The 16,328-nt window shown below is 38.5% G+C and overlaps 1 protein-coding gene across 3 annotated transcripts in view; it reads right to left on the minus strand.

Moving 5' to 3' along the window:
• Window positions 1-16,328, minus strand: part of LOC118009960 (phospholipase DDHD2) — a 67,735-nt gene continuing 51,407 nt past the window's right edge. For 2 of the 3 annotated variants that reach the window (XM_035004024.1, XM_035004026.1), the window contains 9 exons: window positions 15,848-15,970; window positions 14,584-14,679; window positions 13,172-13,300; window positions 12,905-13,060; window positions 12,535-12,637; window positions 12,225-12,395; window positions 10,954-11,116; window positions 1,213-1,320; window positions 1-138 (listed from right to left, as the gene is read on the minus strand). In XM_035004024.1, coding sequence (XP_034859915.1) covers window positions 1,239-1,320; window positions 10,954-11,116; window positions 12,225-12,395; window positions 12,535-12,637; window positions 12,905-13,060; window positions 13,172-13,300; window positions 14,584-14,679; window positions 15,848-15,970 — 1,023 coding nt within the window. In that variant the 3' untranslated portion in view covers window positions 1-138; window positions 1,213-1,238. Of the gene's footprint in view, window positions 139-1,212; window positions 1,321-3,332; window positions 3,373-10,953; window positions 11,117-12,224; window positions 12,396-12,534; window positions 12,638-12,904; window positions 13,061-13,171; window positions 13,301-14,583; window positions 14,680-15,847; window positions 15,971-16,328 lie in introns of those variants that run through there. The other variant, XM_035004025.1, reaches the window with a different exon arrangement.

Here is a 16,328-nt window from a genome sequence, read left to right on the forward strand (position 1 = left end):
GAGATAACAAGATTATCTTCCAAAGACCCCGGTGGTAAGTAAGTGGCAGGCAACATGCAGGAAATGATGCAGCTGAGGAGAGGGAAACGGCAGCAACAAGCAGGTGCATTTTCTGGGGGAGGATCCTTCAGTGTCCGTCTAGGGAAGAGTGGAACAGAGGTCATGATGCAGTCACAACTGGAAGGCAACCAGCCAGAATGCCGGAGTCTAATGCAAGAACTTTCTAGTTACACATCTAAAAGGTGGAGGAGGGGTGCCTGGGTGGCTTAGCTATTAAGCTCTGCCTTCGGCTCCGGTCCTGATGTCCTGGGATCGAGCCCCGCATCGGGCTCCCTGCTCTGTGGGGAGTCTGCTTCTCCTTCTCCCCGACTTGTGCTCGCTAGCTCTCTCTATCTCTCCAATAAAGAAATAAAATCTTCAAAATAAAAAAAATTAAAAAATAAAAGGCAGAGGAACTTAAATCTCAGGATGGGCTGTTCGTCATTAAGATCGTTACTGGTGCCAATGGTAACTCTTAGATGATCAGAACTATTTAGATTCGGAGTTCAGATCCTAAAAAATGACAGGTGCTACTGGACCAAGTCACTTGCAAAAACACACACACGAACTTTCTCTAAATGGGCTATTGCACTTTTCCTTCAGCAATTTTAACCAGAGTCCCTCTAAAAATAATAACCTAGATCTTGGGCGCCTGGGTGTCTCAGATGGTTAGGCGTCTGCCTTCGGCTCTGGTCATGATCCCAGGGTCCTGGGATCGAGTGCCGCATCAGGCTCTCTGCTCCTTGGGAGCCTGCTTCTCCTTCTGCCTCTCTCTCTCTCATGAATAAATAAATAAAAATCTTTAAAAAATAAAAAAAATAAAAATAATAATAATAATAACCTAGATCTTGGTGACAGGCAACAGAAAAGTACATTTATAAAGAGCTCAAGGCTGGGCGCCTGGGTGGCTCAGTTGGTTAAGCGACTGCCCTCGGCTCAGGTCATGATCCTGGAGTCCCTGGATCGAGTCCCGCATCGGGCTCCCTGCTCGGCGGGGAGCCTGCTTCTCCCTCTGACCCTCCCCCCTCTCATGTGCTCTCTCTCTCTCATTCTCTCTGTCTCAAATAAATAAATAAAATCTTTAAAAAAAAAAAAGAGCTCAAGGCTACACTGTTCCTCATAACATGTTAATATGTAGGAAATATGCTGCATACGTGACATTTAAAAACTTACATTAAGCAGCCACACATGATTCATTTTTACTGTAAAGGCTGATCAAGGAAGATGCCCTGGGTTTGGTAGATTTCTTTGAGGACCAGCAGTACTGTATCTTCAGACTCCCTGTAAAGAGGAAAACTTAGGTTGTAAAAAGAAGAAACTAACTTTTATACTAGAGGTTTTATATATACTATCTCATGTAATCTACACAACCACCTTCAAGTTCATTTTTGCAAAAGTTCATTTTACAGTGGACTATAACTCAGCCATAAAGAATAATGAAATCTTGCCATTTGCCACAATATGGATGAACCTAGAGGATGCTAAGTGAAGAGACAAATACCATATGATTTCACTTATATGTGGAATCTAAAAAACAAAACAAATGAACAAAAACCAGACCCATACATACAGAGAACAAACGTGGTTGCCAGAAGGGAGAGGGGTGGGGGGATGGGTGAAATAAGTGAGGGGGATTAAGAGGTACGAACTTCCAGTTATAAAATAAGTAAGTCATGGAGATGAAAAGTACAGCACAGGGAATATAGTCGGTAATATTGTAATAATATATGGTGACTACACTTATCATGGTGAGCACTGAGTAATGTAAAGAACTGTCAATTCACTATGCAGTGATTCACCTGAAACTAATATTACATTGTATGTCAACTACAATTTAAAAAAAAAAGTCCAACATTATGTCTGGTAATACAAAACAACTAGTAGGAAATGACCAACCAAGAATTGTTCCCTTTCCACAGAGCTCATTCTTAGAACAATATGGAAGAGCCATCCAGTTGGTCACCTTAATTTTTTAAATGTTATTCACCTTTTTAAAAAGATAATACAATCATATGGTTCAAAATTCAAGATATGAAAGAGTGTAATAATGAAGTTTCCCTTCCACCTCTGTTTCTTAACCACCAGTTCCCATCTTCTGACAATCAATGTTATCAACTTCTCATGCATCTTCCAGATATTATTCTGTGTGTGCCCAATTACTTACATCCAGTTCATAAAGAAATTTGATTATAAAAAAAACAACATCATGAAGGACTGCCTTAAGGACATATAGCTCGAACATTTCTCTAAATCCATGATTTAACATTTTTTGAATCATGTATCTACTTGAGAATCTAATGAAACCAATGGGTTTCTCTCCAGAAAAGATTTTATATATATATTATAATAAAATATATTTTTAATACTTTAGCACACGAGGAATGTAATTTAAATATATATATAAATATTATAAATAAAATTTCATTGGATTCATATGCTTTTTCTATCCCCTAAAAACCCCATACAGACTTAAGGTTAAGAAATTCCTCCTATGCCAGTGAAGGGGCATTAGCTAAACCAGATGTTAAAATGGTGTGATCCTGGTGCATAAATAAACAGATCAACAGAAAAAAAGAGGAAGTTCAGAAATAGTCCTAAGTCTATATAGGAATTTAATAAAGTGAGACTCTCAAACCAGACTCATATACAGAGAACAAACGGTGTTGTGACAAATGGATAGCCATCTGGAAAATGACCTGAACCAATCTATACCTGTTACTAGAATAAATCCAAAGTGAATCAAACATTCACATGTAAAAATGAAACCATAAAATATCAGAATAAACTGTGGTAAGGAATTCTTCGGAGGATAAGGAAGATGTAAGTATGACACATATTCTAGAAACCAGAGAGGAAAAATCAACAAATATGAATCAATCTTTTCTACTTAGCAAAAACCAATGTTTGCAATGTCAAAGACAAACTGGGGAAAAGGCATTTGCAACTCATCACAGACAATCAACAACAACAAAAAACATTTCAATATAAAAGAGAATAAAGAATATAAATAACTCCCAGAAAAGGAAATAAAAATGGTCCTTAAATATATGTCAAGATGCTCAATCTTACTCATAACTGGAGGAATGCAATTTTTTTTTTTTAAATAAAAGGCAAAAGATTGATCTGAAGAGAAAAAGGAGCATACGACGAATGTAATTTAAAAACTATAGCGTGGGGCACCTGGGTTGCTCAGTCAGCTGGGCGTCTGCTTTCGGCTCAGGTCATGATCCAGGGTCCTGGGATCAAGCCCCACATTGGGCTCCCTGCTTGGCAGGTTGCCTGCTTCTCCCTCTCCCTCTTCTCCTTCCCCCTGCTCACGTGTTCATGTGATCTCTCATGAATAAATAAGCAAAATTAAAAAAAAAAAACAAAAACACTACAGCATGCAAAATACATACACTGAAAACTACAAAACATTGCTGAGGGAAATTAAAGACCAAAATACACTTAGAGATACTGTGTTTGTGGCTCAGAAGACTCTATTATTCAGATGTCAATTCTCCCCAAATTGATCTGTAGATAAAATATTTGCGATCACAATCAAAATCTCAGAAAGCTTTTTGGTTGACATTAACAAGCTCAATCTAAAACGTGGAAATGCAAAGAACCGACAATAGCTAAAATAATTTTAAAGAAGAATAAAGTTGGATGACTCACAATACCTGATTTCAAGACTTATTCTGAAGCTACAGTAATCAAGACTGTTTTACTGGCATAAAGAGAAATCGACCAATGGAACAAAATAGACCCAAGACAATTCAATGATTTCTCCATCTGAATAAACTTTTCAACAAATGTTGCTACAACAACTAGATAGCCACATGCAAACCAATGAACTTCAATCCTTACCTCACACCATATTAAAAAATTAATGAAAATGGATCACAGACCTAAATATAAAAGCTAAAATGATGTAATTTCTAGAATACAGGTAATATTTTAATGGCTTTGGGCTTGGCAAAGATATCTTAAATATGTTAAAAAGGCACAAATGTCAATAAATTGGACTACATCAAAGTCAAAAACTTTTGCTCTTCAAAACATTCTGGAAAAACGAAAAGCCATATTTTGAGGAAAAAACATGTATCTGAAAAGGACTTGTAACTATAATATAGAAAGAATTCTGGCAATTTAATAAGACAATCTATTATTTTTTAAAAGGCAAAAGATTTGAACAGACAGTTCACCAAAGAAGGTGTACAGATGGCGGGGCGCCTGGGTGGCTCAGTCGGTTAGGTGTCCCACTCTTGGTTTTGGCTCAGGTCATGATCTCAGGGTCATGAGATCGAGCCCTGCATTGGGCTCTGCGCTCAGCAGAGTCTGCTTGAGATTCTCTCTGTCCTCTCCCTCTGCTCCTCCACCCCTCCCCCTGGCTTGCACACACTCTAAATAAATAAATGAATGAATGAATAAAATCTTTAAAAAGGGGGGGTGCCCAGGTGGCTCAGTCGGCTAAGCGTCTTACTCTTGGTTTTGGCTCAGGTCATGATCTCAGGGTCATGAGACAGAGCCCCATGTCAGGGTCAGCGGGTCTGCTTGAGATTCTCTTCCTCTCCGTCTGCCCCTCCCCTGCTCTCTTTCTCAAATACATCACTCTTTAAGAAAAAAAGGGGGGGCGCCTGGGTGGCTCAGTCGTTAAGCGCTTGCCTTCAGCTCAGGTCATGATCCCAGGGTCCTGGGATCAAGTCCCGCACAGGGCTCCCTGCTCAGCCAGGAGCCTGCTTCTCCCTCTCCCGCTCCCCCTGCTTGTGTTCCCTCTCTAGCTGTCTCTCTCTCTGTCAAATAAATAAAATCTTCAAAAAATAATAATAAATAATAAAAAAATTTTTAAAAAAGATTTTATCAAACTCAACACCCAAGGAACAAATAATCCAATCAAGAAATGGGCAGAAGACATGAACAGACATTTCTGCAAAGAAGACATCCAAATGACCAACAGACACATGAAAAAGTGCTCAACATCACTAGCCATCAGGGAAATTCAAATCAAAACCACAATGAGATATGACCTCACACCAGTCATAATGCCTAAAATTAACAAGTCAGGAAACGACAGATGTTGACAAGGATGCAGAGAAAGGGGAATCCTCCTACACTGTTGGTGGGAATGCAAGCTGGTGCAGCCATTCTGGAAAATAGTATGGAGGTTCATCAAAAAGTTGAAAATAGAGCTACCCTATGACCCAGCAATTACACTACTGGGTATTTACCCTAAAGAAACAAATGTAGTGGGGTGCCTGGGTGGCTCAGTTGGTTAAGTGGCTGCCTTAGGCTCGGGTCATGATCCTGGGGTCCTGGGATCGAGCCCCGCGCCCAGCTCCCTGCTCGACTCGGAACCTGCTTCTCCATCTCCCTCTGCCTACTTGTGCTATCTCTCTGTCAAATAAATTAATAAAGTCTTTAAAAAAAAAAAGATAGAAATGTAATGATCCGAAGGGGTACATGCAGCACCCCAATGTTTATAGCAGCAATGTCCACAATAGCCAAACTATGGAAAAAGCCCAGATGTCCATCGACAGATGAATGGATAAAAAAAATGTGATGTGTATATATATATATATATATATACACAATGCAATATTATGCAGCCATCAAAAAAATGAAATCTTGCCATTTACAACAACGTGGATGGAACTAGAGGGTATTATGCTAAGCAAAATAAGAAAGACAATTATCATATGATCTCACTGATACGAGGAATTTAAGAAACAAGGCAGAGGATCATAGGGGAAGAGAGGAAAAAATGAAACAAGATGAAACCAGAGAGGGAGACAAACCACAAGAGACTCTTAATCTCAGGAAACGAACTGAGGGTTGCTGGAGTGGAGGGGGGTGGGAGGGATGGGGTGGCTGGGTGATGGATGCTGGGGAGGGTGTATCAGTTGTGGTGAGCGCTGTGTATTGTGTGGGACTGATGAATCACAGACCTGTACCCCTGAAACAAATAATATATGTTAATAAAAAAAGTAATCTAAAAACGAAAAAAAATATTTCCACAAAAATATATGGAACGTGGAAAATTATTATATGGAACACCTGAAACTAATATGACACTGTATGTTAATTAAACTTGAATTTTAAAAAATAAAAATTTTAAAAATAAAAAAATAAGAATTTTTAAAAACTACGCTGGAAAAGCTGTGGGGAAACAAGACACTCCCATATATTCCTGGTGGGAGTACAAAAAGGTACAACTTCTATTTGGCAATAATTATCAAATATTACAAATCCATGTATTCTTTATGCCAGCAATTCCAATTCTAAGTATTTACAGATACACTCATGAATAGGTAAAATATGAACAAGGTGTATAAAGAGCAAGAGGACAGAAATCTAAAGTAACCCATTAGTACAGGACTAGTTAAAGAAATTATGGTACACTGATACAGTAGAATACTAAAGCTATAAAAGAATGAACTCTTTATATACAACAAGCAGAAAACTCCCAAGACTTGCTAGTAGAAAAAGCAAGTTACAGAACAATGCCTATAATATGATACTATCTATACTTGTTAAAAGAGAGAAATAATATATTCACACACTCACACCTGTGTTATGTATGCATAAAATAGACCTCTAGAAAAAATTTCAAGAAATGCATGTTACTTGCATATGGAGAAGGTAGTTAGCAGGGAACAAAATGGAAGAGAGGCTTTCATTATTTGTCTTTCTTTGCATGGTGAACCATATGAATGTACTGCACACTCAGAAATCTCTAAAGAATGCCTTCTAGTGTTTTTAAGATTTTATTTATTTGTTAGAGAGAGAGCGACAGAGCACAAGCAGGGGGAGCGTCAGGCGGAGGGAGAAGCAGACTCCTCGCTGAGCGGGGAGCCAGATGCAGCACTTGATCCCAGGACCCTGGGATCATAACCTAAGCCGAAGGCAGGCACTTAATCAACTGAGCCACCCAGGTGCCCCTAAAGAATGCCTTTTTCACAAGGATGTGGAGAAAGGGGAACCCTCCTGGACTGTTGGTAGGTATGCAAACTGGTGCAGCCACTCTGGAAAACAGTATGGAATTCCTCAAAAAGTTAAAACTAGAACTACCCTAAGATGAAGACCATCTTTGAAGCTGTCCCTGAGTTTAGGGCTAAGAGAACACAGCAGCCCAAAAAGCCAGGAATGGAGACTGATCCTGCGGGATGAAGGGGTTCATCATGTTCAACATGGCAGATGACCTAAAGCAATTCCTGTATAAAAAATTACCCACTGTCCACAGACCTGTACCTCTGAAACAAATAGTGTGTTATATGTTAATAAAAAGAAAATAAAAACCACAATGAAAAAAAAATTGCCCACTGTTGAAGGGCTCCATGCTATTGTTGGGTCACACAGAACACCTGTTATTAAAGCGGCAATGACAGTGCTCCAGAGCATGCTTTCCGACTTGGTTTCTTATCTACTTTTGCCCTTGCAACAAACCAATGGAGCAAACTTGGACTTTCAAAAAATAAGAGTATCATCTGTTACTATAATACCTACCACGTCGTTCAATCCAATCATTTACCTCTGGTGGTGAGTTTCATAGCCAGCAGTAATGATGGTACAGGACTCCCTGTCAGACTAGAAAAGGAACTCGCTCCGTTATTTGAAGAACTGAGACAAATTGTGGAAGTTCCTTAATCTGGCAGTGGTGTTGATGTACACCTTATTTTCATTACAGTGAAACAGTATCAATCCAGCAATCTTGAGACCACAAAAATACTTGTATCCACATACTCCAGAAAGGGCCTCTTTTCCCACTTTATACCAAAGAGTCTATAGATATAAGTTATGGACAGATTGTTATTTTTTCTTATGTGGAGTCTTTTCTTATTTAGTGAGATCTGGGGATACCACAGAAATGGTTCAATACATCACAGCTCCCATGAAGTTAGTCCAGTCACCAAATATGCATGAGATTCTATTCAGTGGGACAGAATCAAAATGGTACTTTGATCCACTTGAGACATTAAGTGCTCCCTATTATATAAAACGCCCAGTCCTGCAGAATGAAGCAGACCCTTTTTATTGTGAATGAGGACGTATTTTTCTTTATATTGTTTTATTTCTTTGCATTGAGTGTGAAGAAAAGAAAATGGCTTAGTAAAAGTAATAAAATCAGTATAATCACTAAAAAAAAAAAAAAAAAACTACCCTACAATCTAGCGATTGCACTACTAGTTATTTACCCAAAGAATACAAAAACACTAATTCAGGGGCACCTGGGTGGCTCAGTTAAGCACCTGACTCCTGGTTTCTGCTCAGGTCATGATCTCATAGTTGTGAGATTGAGCCCTGTGCCGGCCCAAGCTAGGCGTGGAGCCTGCTTAAGATTCTCTCCCTCTGCTTCTCTTCTGCGCCTCCCCCTCACCATTCTCCTCACCCCCATGCATGTTCTCTAAAAAAAAAAAAACCATTAATTCAAAGGGATACATGTACCCTGATTTTTTTTTTAAGATTTATTTGAGAGAGCGAGGAAGTAGCGGGAGGAGGGGGAGAGGGAGGGAGAGTCTCAAGAAGACTCTGCACTGTGCAAGGAACCCAACATGGGGCTCAATCCCACCACCCCGAGATCACAACTGGAACCAAAACCAAGAACTGGGCGCTCAACTGACCGCGCCACCCTGGACCCCTGGACCCCAATGTTTATAGCAGCATTATCAACAATAGACAAATTATGGAAACAGCCCAAGTGTCCATCAATAAATGAATGGATAGAGAAGAGGTGGTATACATACATAATATAATACTACTCAGCCATAAAAAAGAATGAAGTCTTGCCATTTGCAATGACATGGATGGAGCTAGAGAGTATTATTATGCCAAGTGAAGTAAGTCAGACAAAGACAAATACTGTATGATTTCACTCATATGTGGAATTTAAGAAATAAAACAAACGAGCAAAGAAAAAAAAGAGAGGCAAACCAAGAAACAGACTCTTGAGAACAAACTGATGGTTACCAGAGGGGTGGTAGATGAGGGGAACAGTTAATTAAATAGGTGATGGGGATTAAGGAGTGTACTTGTGATGAGCACCAGGTGTGTGGAAGTGCTGAATCACTATATTGTACATCTGAAACTAATATTACACTGTATGTTACCTGAAATTTAAATAAAAACTTTAGGGGCACCTGGGTGGCTCAGTCGGTTAAGCGACTGCCTTTGGCTCAGGTCATGATCCTGGAGTCCCGGGATCGAGTCCCGCATCAGGCTCCCTGCTCAGTGGGGAGTCTGCTTCTCCCTCTGACCCTCCTCCCTCTCGTGCTCTCTGTCTCTCATTCTCTCTCGTAAATAAATAAATAAAATCTTTAAAAAAAAAAAAAATTGATACAACTCAGAAAAATAATTTTAAAAATAAATAAATAAATAAATAAATAAATAAATAAATAAAAACTTTAAAAAAATGGGGCACCTGGATGGTTCAGTCGCTTAAGCGTCTGCCTTCAGCTCAGGTCATGATCCCAGGGTCCTGGGATTGAGCCCCAATCCTGGGATTGTCCTGGGATCCAGCCCTGTGTAGGGCTCCCTGCTTAGCAGGGAGTCTGCTTCTCCCTCTCTCCACCCCTCCCCCCTGCTCGTGCTCTCCTGCTCTCTCTCTCAAATGAATAAATAAAAAAATCTTTAAAAAAACAAAATATCATAAAAACTAAAAAAAATAATCATAATTTAAGGGGTGCCTGGGTGGCTCACTCGGTTAAGTGTCTGTCTTCGGCTCAGGTCATGATCCCAGGATCCTGGGAATGATTCCCGCATTGGGCTCCTTGCTCAGCGAGGAGTCTGCTTCTCCCTCTGCCTGCTGTTCCCCCTGCTTGTGCTCTCTAACAAATAAATAAAATCTTAAAAAAAAAAAAAAAAAGACCTAAAAGCATGCATTTTTGAATCCTTATCCCCTACCCATCTTATTTTCCTAGCTATATTTTCCTTTAGCTTAAATTTCTTTGGTGATTAAGTTCTTTTCTGTTATAATGTATGAATTTCAATAAGCATTATTAATCCATTCTACAATCCATCAGATAATTATATTTAATAATGATTAATTCTGTTGAATAAGTTGTGGGGATCTAATGTACAACATGGTACTATAGTTGATAATACTGTATCATATACTTGGAAGTTGCTAAGAGAGTAATTGTTAAATGTTCTCATCAAACACACACACACACACAAGGTAATTATGTGAGGTCATGGAGGTGTTAATCATTTCATAATATATACATGTATCAAATCTTGTTGAACATCTTATATAATGTGTCAATTATATCTCAATAAATCTGGAAAAAACATTTAAACATTAAAAATGTAAACATTAAAACAAAATGAAAATAATAAATTCTGATCTAGCTACTGTCAATACTTTCAGATGAGTTTAAAATACTTTCAGCAACAGTAACATTAATATGTACCCATCCTGTCCCCCGCCAATGACCAAAGGACACCACTTTTAAAACTAAGCTAGCCAGGGGCGCCTGGGTGGCTCAGATGGTTCAGCGTCTGCCTTCGGCTCAGGTCATGATCTCAGAGTCCTGGGATCGAGCCAGAAGTCGGGGGGGGGGGGGGTCTCTACTCAGCGGGGAGTCTGCTTCTCCCTCTCCCTCTCTCCCTGCTTGTGCGCTCTCTCTCTCTCTCTCTCAAATGAATAAATCTTAAAAAATAAAATAAAATAAAACTAAGCTAGCTGAACTCATGGTTGCTGGCATCATTAGCCCATGCTCTACCCAACTGCAAAGTAAAACAACAATGTGTTTAAACCAGATTTCTTTAAATGACATAATTTTGTTATTTTGTAACTGTCTAAATGAGAAATCACTCTAATCCCAAATGTACACTAGCCTATCCTCCCTTTTCTACATCTATCAAATAGCTGTGCAACAATCAGACAAAAAAAAAAAAAAAAAACCCCACCAAGAAACAAAAACAAACATCACTTACCAGTAGCATAGATGGCTTTGTAAAGCAAATAAATATTCGTTAAAACTTTCAATGGGCTTCTCTTGTAGCACATAGTCAATGCGCTGGCCTCCATTCAGCATTCCCACATTGATGGGTGGGACTTCTTCTTTAACTGCCACAGGGGTCTCTTCTGTGTTAACATCTGGACATAGAAGAACCATAACAACAATCTAAAAGCTTCCAGCCCTCCAAGATTGTCCTTACTTCCCCTCAGACTACCAAGTTTACAGTAGGATGAGGTACTCTCTGCTCAGAAAGCTTTCTGTACCTTCTTCCTCTCAAGCCCCTTAAAGCTTCTCCTCAAGTCACAATGATTTTGTTCAATCCCATTTTTTCTTTCCTCTACCTCTGATAGCCAATTCATTTGCCTCTGGTTTATAAACTAAATATAAGGAGGGATAGAAATCGTTAGGCAGTTGAAAATTAAAGCAAAAAGAATACAACATTGGGGCGCCTGGGTGGCTAAGTTGGTTAAGCGACTGCCTTCGGCTCCGGTCATGATCCCAGGGTCCTGGGATCGAGTCCCATATCGGGCTCCCGGCTCAGTGGGGAGCCTGCTTCTCCCTCTGACCCTCTCCTCTCTCATGCTGTTTCTCTCTCGCTCGCTCTCTAATAAATAAATAAATAAAATCTTTAAAAAAAAAAAAAAAAGAATGCAACATTAACTGTGAAATTAAGAGGAGCGTATACTAGCTAGTGCCCAGCCAGGCAAATAAAACGGACCAATGAACACACAGACATTGCCCTAGTAAAGCAAGGTGCTTCATAGAGGAGGCTCCTAACACAACCCCAAGAGTTCCCAAGTGAGGGTTGTCTTTTAAAGCCTCTTTATCAGGTATTCAGCTTCTCTTGACATTTTTCCTCACAAATAATGTTTTTCCATAATTCGTGACTATTAGATAATAGAAAAGACTAGCAGAGCTGAAGGCCCATTAGGGCTCATTGTACTGGTCCTATACCATGAATAAGAAATACACACCATGGGGGGCCTGGGTGGCTCAGTTGGTTAAGCGACTGCCTTCGGCTCAGGTCATGATCCTGGAGTCCCAGGATTGAGTCCCGCATCGGGCTCCCTGCTCGGCAGGGAGTCTGCTTCTCCCTCTGACCCTCCCCCCTCTCATGCTCTCTCTATCTCATTCTCTCTCAAATGAATAAATAAAATCTTTAAAAAAAAAAAAAAAGAAATACACACCATGGAGTTACTCTTATCTGACCTAATGTAGGATATCAAAGTGTACAGTATCACTGACCACTCAGCTTCTCTGAACTTGATTCAGATTCTGCTTCAGTTTCTTCTGTAGTTTCTGAAGCCTGTAAGGCAGGGTATGGAGCTCTGGTGAAAGACTTCCAGGCCATCCGAAGTGAACCTAGCAAGTTGTTCTTAAGGTCCATACTCATCCTGGTCAAGCCCTCTCTCAATTCTGAAACATATTTGAATAAAGAACATTACGTGGTTTACAAAGAGTTTAGGGTCCAACACAGTTAAACAAAGTGAATGAGGTCCAGTCAGTTTGCAATGACCAGACAGTATAGAATTACAAGTTCTGTATTCAGATTTACCTAAGTGCATTCGCTTCCTGCCTTTATGATGTGGGATCAGCATTGGCTCAAATTCCACTCCTGGGACCACCATCGGTTCAATCCTATAGGCCACAGGATCAAACTATACGGGAAAAATAATAGCTACAGATACCTCTGCTGAAGAAAGACAGTCTTAAAACTGTGTATCAGGCAAAAATAATTATAAGCTCATAAAAAAACAAACAAACAGTTGTTTTGCTCCATCACTTTCAGATTCACACTACTAAAAATTGTCTCATTAACACAAAATAGTATAGAAAAAAGCAAATCAACACAATAGAAAATTATATGCTCTTCATCAATAAGCTCTAATATTCAGGTAAAAACACAAGAGCTGTCCAATGCTTACAGGGTGATAGATATTGAAGAAACCTTTGCATGTTGGAAATTTATAGTTGGGATCGATTCTTTTTAGTCCTCGGACAGTAAGGAACATTCCAATGGGAGATCCAAAGGCAAAGAATATTTCTGGTTTGTAGATGAGCCGGGGGTATTTTACAGACACCTGGAAAGAGGATATAAAAGTACCTCTCACTGATAACAAAAGTGACATCTGTTCCTACCATACCAATGGCAGGCAATAAAATGACTCAAGAGAATTAATTAGTATTGTTACCTGCCCAATACCAACATCCAGATAGTCACCATTTCCAGTGGCGTCGGTTTTACTGCAGAAGCCTGATTCTTTGGGGATGTCAGATATAGTCACCCCTGAAGCTGGCTGCAGGGTTGGTCTATTAATACCCTAAAGAATAAAATAATTCTATGGAGCTGTTATGTTGTAAAAATATCCAAAGAATTATAGTTTTTCACTGATTTGAAAGAATACTTAGGAAAGTTTTGAATAATTCTAGGAAGAGTCTCAGAAAACAAGATAAAGCTGATGAAAACAAAAGTTGTCTTAAGTGATGAACTGACATCCCTACATTCTCTAAATCAATGAAAGCTGTACAGAGCTATCTGGGTGGCAGTTGAAACTTTAGGCGACCATTATGAGAAAAACAACAGCAGAGCATGATGAAGAGGAATGCCGAGGGCTGCTAAGGGGTTCAATGAAGCACAATGCCCCTTTAAGGAGTAGAATGTCTCTGGGTATAGAAAATGATACAGATACTGGTCCAAGAACTGGACCTTAAATAAGAACTAAACAATCTGCTACAAAAATGAAAAATAACTACTAAGATATGGAAAGGAATTTAGTGGCCGAAAAAACTGAACGTAAAAGTACTATTATAACATGGATAAACCTCAAGTTCATTATTCTAAAGTAAAAGAAGCCAGTCACAAAAAGCCACATACTGTATAATTCCATTTAGAGGAAATGTCCAGAACAACAAAATCCATAACGACAGAAAACAGACCAGTGGTTCACAGAAGGGAGGAATGGGGAGTGACTGCTAATGGGTACGGGGTTTCTTTTTAGGATGATGTAAATGTTCTCAAATTAGATAGTGGTAATCGTGACACAACTCTGTGAATACACTAAAAACGACTGAACTGTATACTTTAAAAGGGTAAATTTTATGGTATGTGACATGAATTATATTTCAATAAAGCGGTTATGAAACCCCCCCCCAAAAAAAAAGGAAAAAAAATGGAATGGTGGGAAGACTCCAGGGGAGACAAGACTTCTGAAGCTAATAACATTTTTTAAGGATATCAATTAAGAAAATGTGTTTGGGGCGCCTGGGTGGCCCAGTCGTTAAGCGTCTGCCTTCGGCTCAGGTCATGATCCCAGGGCCCTGGGATTGAGCCCCTCATCAGGCTCCCTGCTCCACAGGAAGCCTGCTTCTCCCTCTCCCACTCCCCCTGCTTGTGCTCCTGCTCTCGCTTGCTCTCTCTCTGTCAAATAAATAAATAAAGTCTTTTAAAAAAAAAAAGGAAAAAGAAAGAAAAGGTGTTTAATTTCTAAAAGGAGAGCCAAAGATCAGTTAACAAAATTGCTTAGCTGCCTAAACACCTCACAAAGCACAAGGATACAAGGATGTCAAAAACCATTTAATCCTACAAGCCATATTAAGCACATACCGTTGAATTTTTTCTGGTCCTAAAGTAGTTTAATATCTTCTTTCTTGGTCCTAAGGGAATTCCCATTTCCTGAAGATCTTTGTCAGTACATAAAGCCTAGGCACAGAAAATCAAATATCCTTATTTCTAGGCAAAATAAAATGAATTAAATGTCCTGTTCTCTGAGAGGAATAAGACCTAAGTACTATTGTTCTTTGCTTTACATTAATAGGGTTCCCTAGTGGTACAACATCATTAATAATTTTGAGAAGAGTACTTTATTCATAAAAGCCTAAAGAAGAATAAAAGGTACCAATACTATAGTATCAATGCTACAGTAATACAGATAACATTGTATTATATATATATATATATATATATATATAATATATATATATATATAATATATACCCTACAGAAGTGGGTATCTACCTGCATGACACAAGAACACTCCTTGATTTCCATGCTGACTTAGATGTCACATTCCTGAGAAAGATTATATCCCTACTCATGGACATAAGCAGTAAGAACATACAGCAAACACTGAGCATGAAACAAACTAACAATCAAGATCTCAGCTTAAGTGCCACTCACCTGATTAGGTTAAAGCTTCCTTCACCCTCCCAGACTACATTAGTCTTACTATACGTTCTTAATACTATTGTGTACTTTTCCAACTTAGAACTTACCACAATTGTAATGAATTATATTTGATTATTAATATGTGTCTTCCCCACTAAGCCATAAACATAATGATGTTTATGTTTACATAACATGTTTATGGTTTACATATCTTACTGACCACTCTCTCTCTAGTACTTGGTAGAATATGCCTGATCATATAAAGCATTCACTAAATACCTATTAAATGAATGAATGTATTGCAAGCCTGAAAAAAAAGCACAAAAAAGGTGGCGGAAAAACCAAAAACAAATAAGTAAGCAAATATCAACAGCAGAGCTCCTGAAGTATAACAGAAAATAAGCCAGAATAATTAGTGGTCCATTTATTCTTACTCTCTTTTCTGAGCTATGTTGTTTTTTAGTCTTTGCTCTATCACTATAATGTTTGTCAATATGGTTTCTCTGAACTCTGCTCTCAAACAAAGCAAAGATCACTTTATAAGATAAAAACACATAGATAATGCTAAAGGACATTACTACTGATAACAGTTTTTATGACAAAAGTGCTTCTAAAGGGCAGGCTCTTAATCAGCTGTAAGATGAAAATAAGCATAAAAATACTAAAAATAGTATAGCATAAAGTTTTAAAAGATTATTTTTACCAGAGCTTCCTTATCTACTTTCTCCTTCTCAAAGATATTAAAGAATTCAGAGAGTTGAAGTTTCTTCAAACCTTCCTCTAGTGTCAGTGTGTCTCCTTCATCCATGACAATATTTGGTGCATCCTAAAAATTAAGTTGTAAAGCTCATATTCTCTAAATTCATTTAGATTGTCCTGTATTAGTACTACTAGCAATAAAAATAATGTACTATATAAGAGTTCTATATAAAGATATACTTAGCTTTAAATAAACTGTAATTTGTACAAAATTTAAATTAAGTAGTTAATCTCTAAGTGTTGCAACTTTAGATGAAACAATGTTTTTAAATAAATGATTATCAAAGTATTTCTTCATCTTCATTAACAAAACATTTATTGAGTTCTTATTATGGAAAGAGTGTTTAAGACATAAAACAGTCTAAAATAAAGCCCTGTCCAGGAAGAACTCACAAAAAAATAAGTCTAAAATCTAAAAATCTGTC

This window comes from Mirounga leonina, unplaced genomic scaffold (genome assembly GCF_011800145.1).
Source record: "Mirounga leonina isolate KUSES-001 unplaced genomic scaffold, KU_Mleo_1.0 Mir_128, whole genome shotgun sequence".
In the NCBI taxonomy this organism is placed as follows: domain Eukaryota; kingdom Metazoa; phylum Chordata; class Mammalia; order Carnivora; family Phocidae; genus Mirounga; species Mirounga leonina.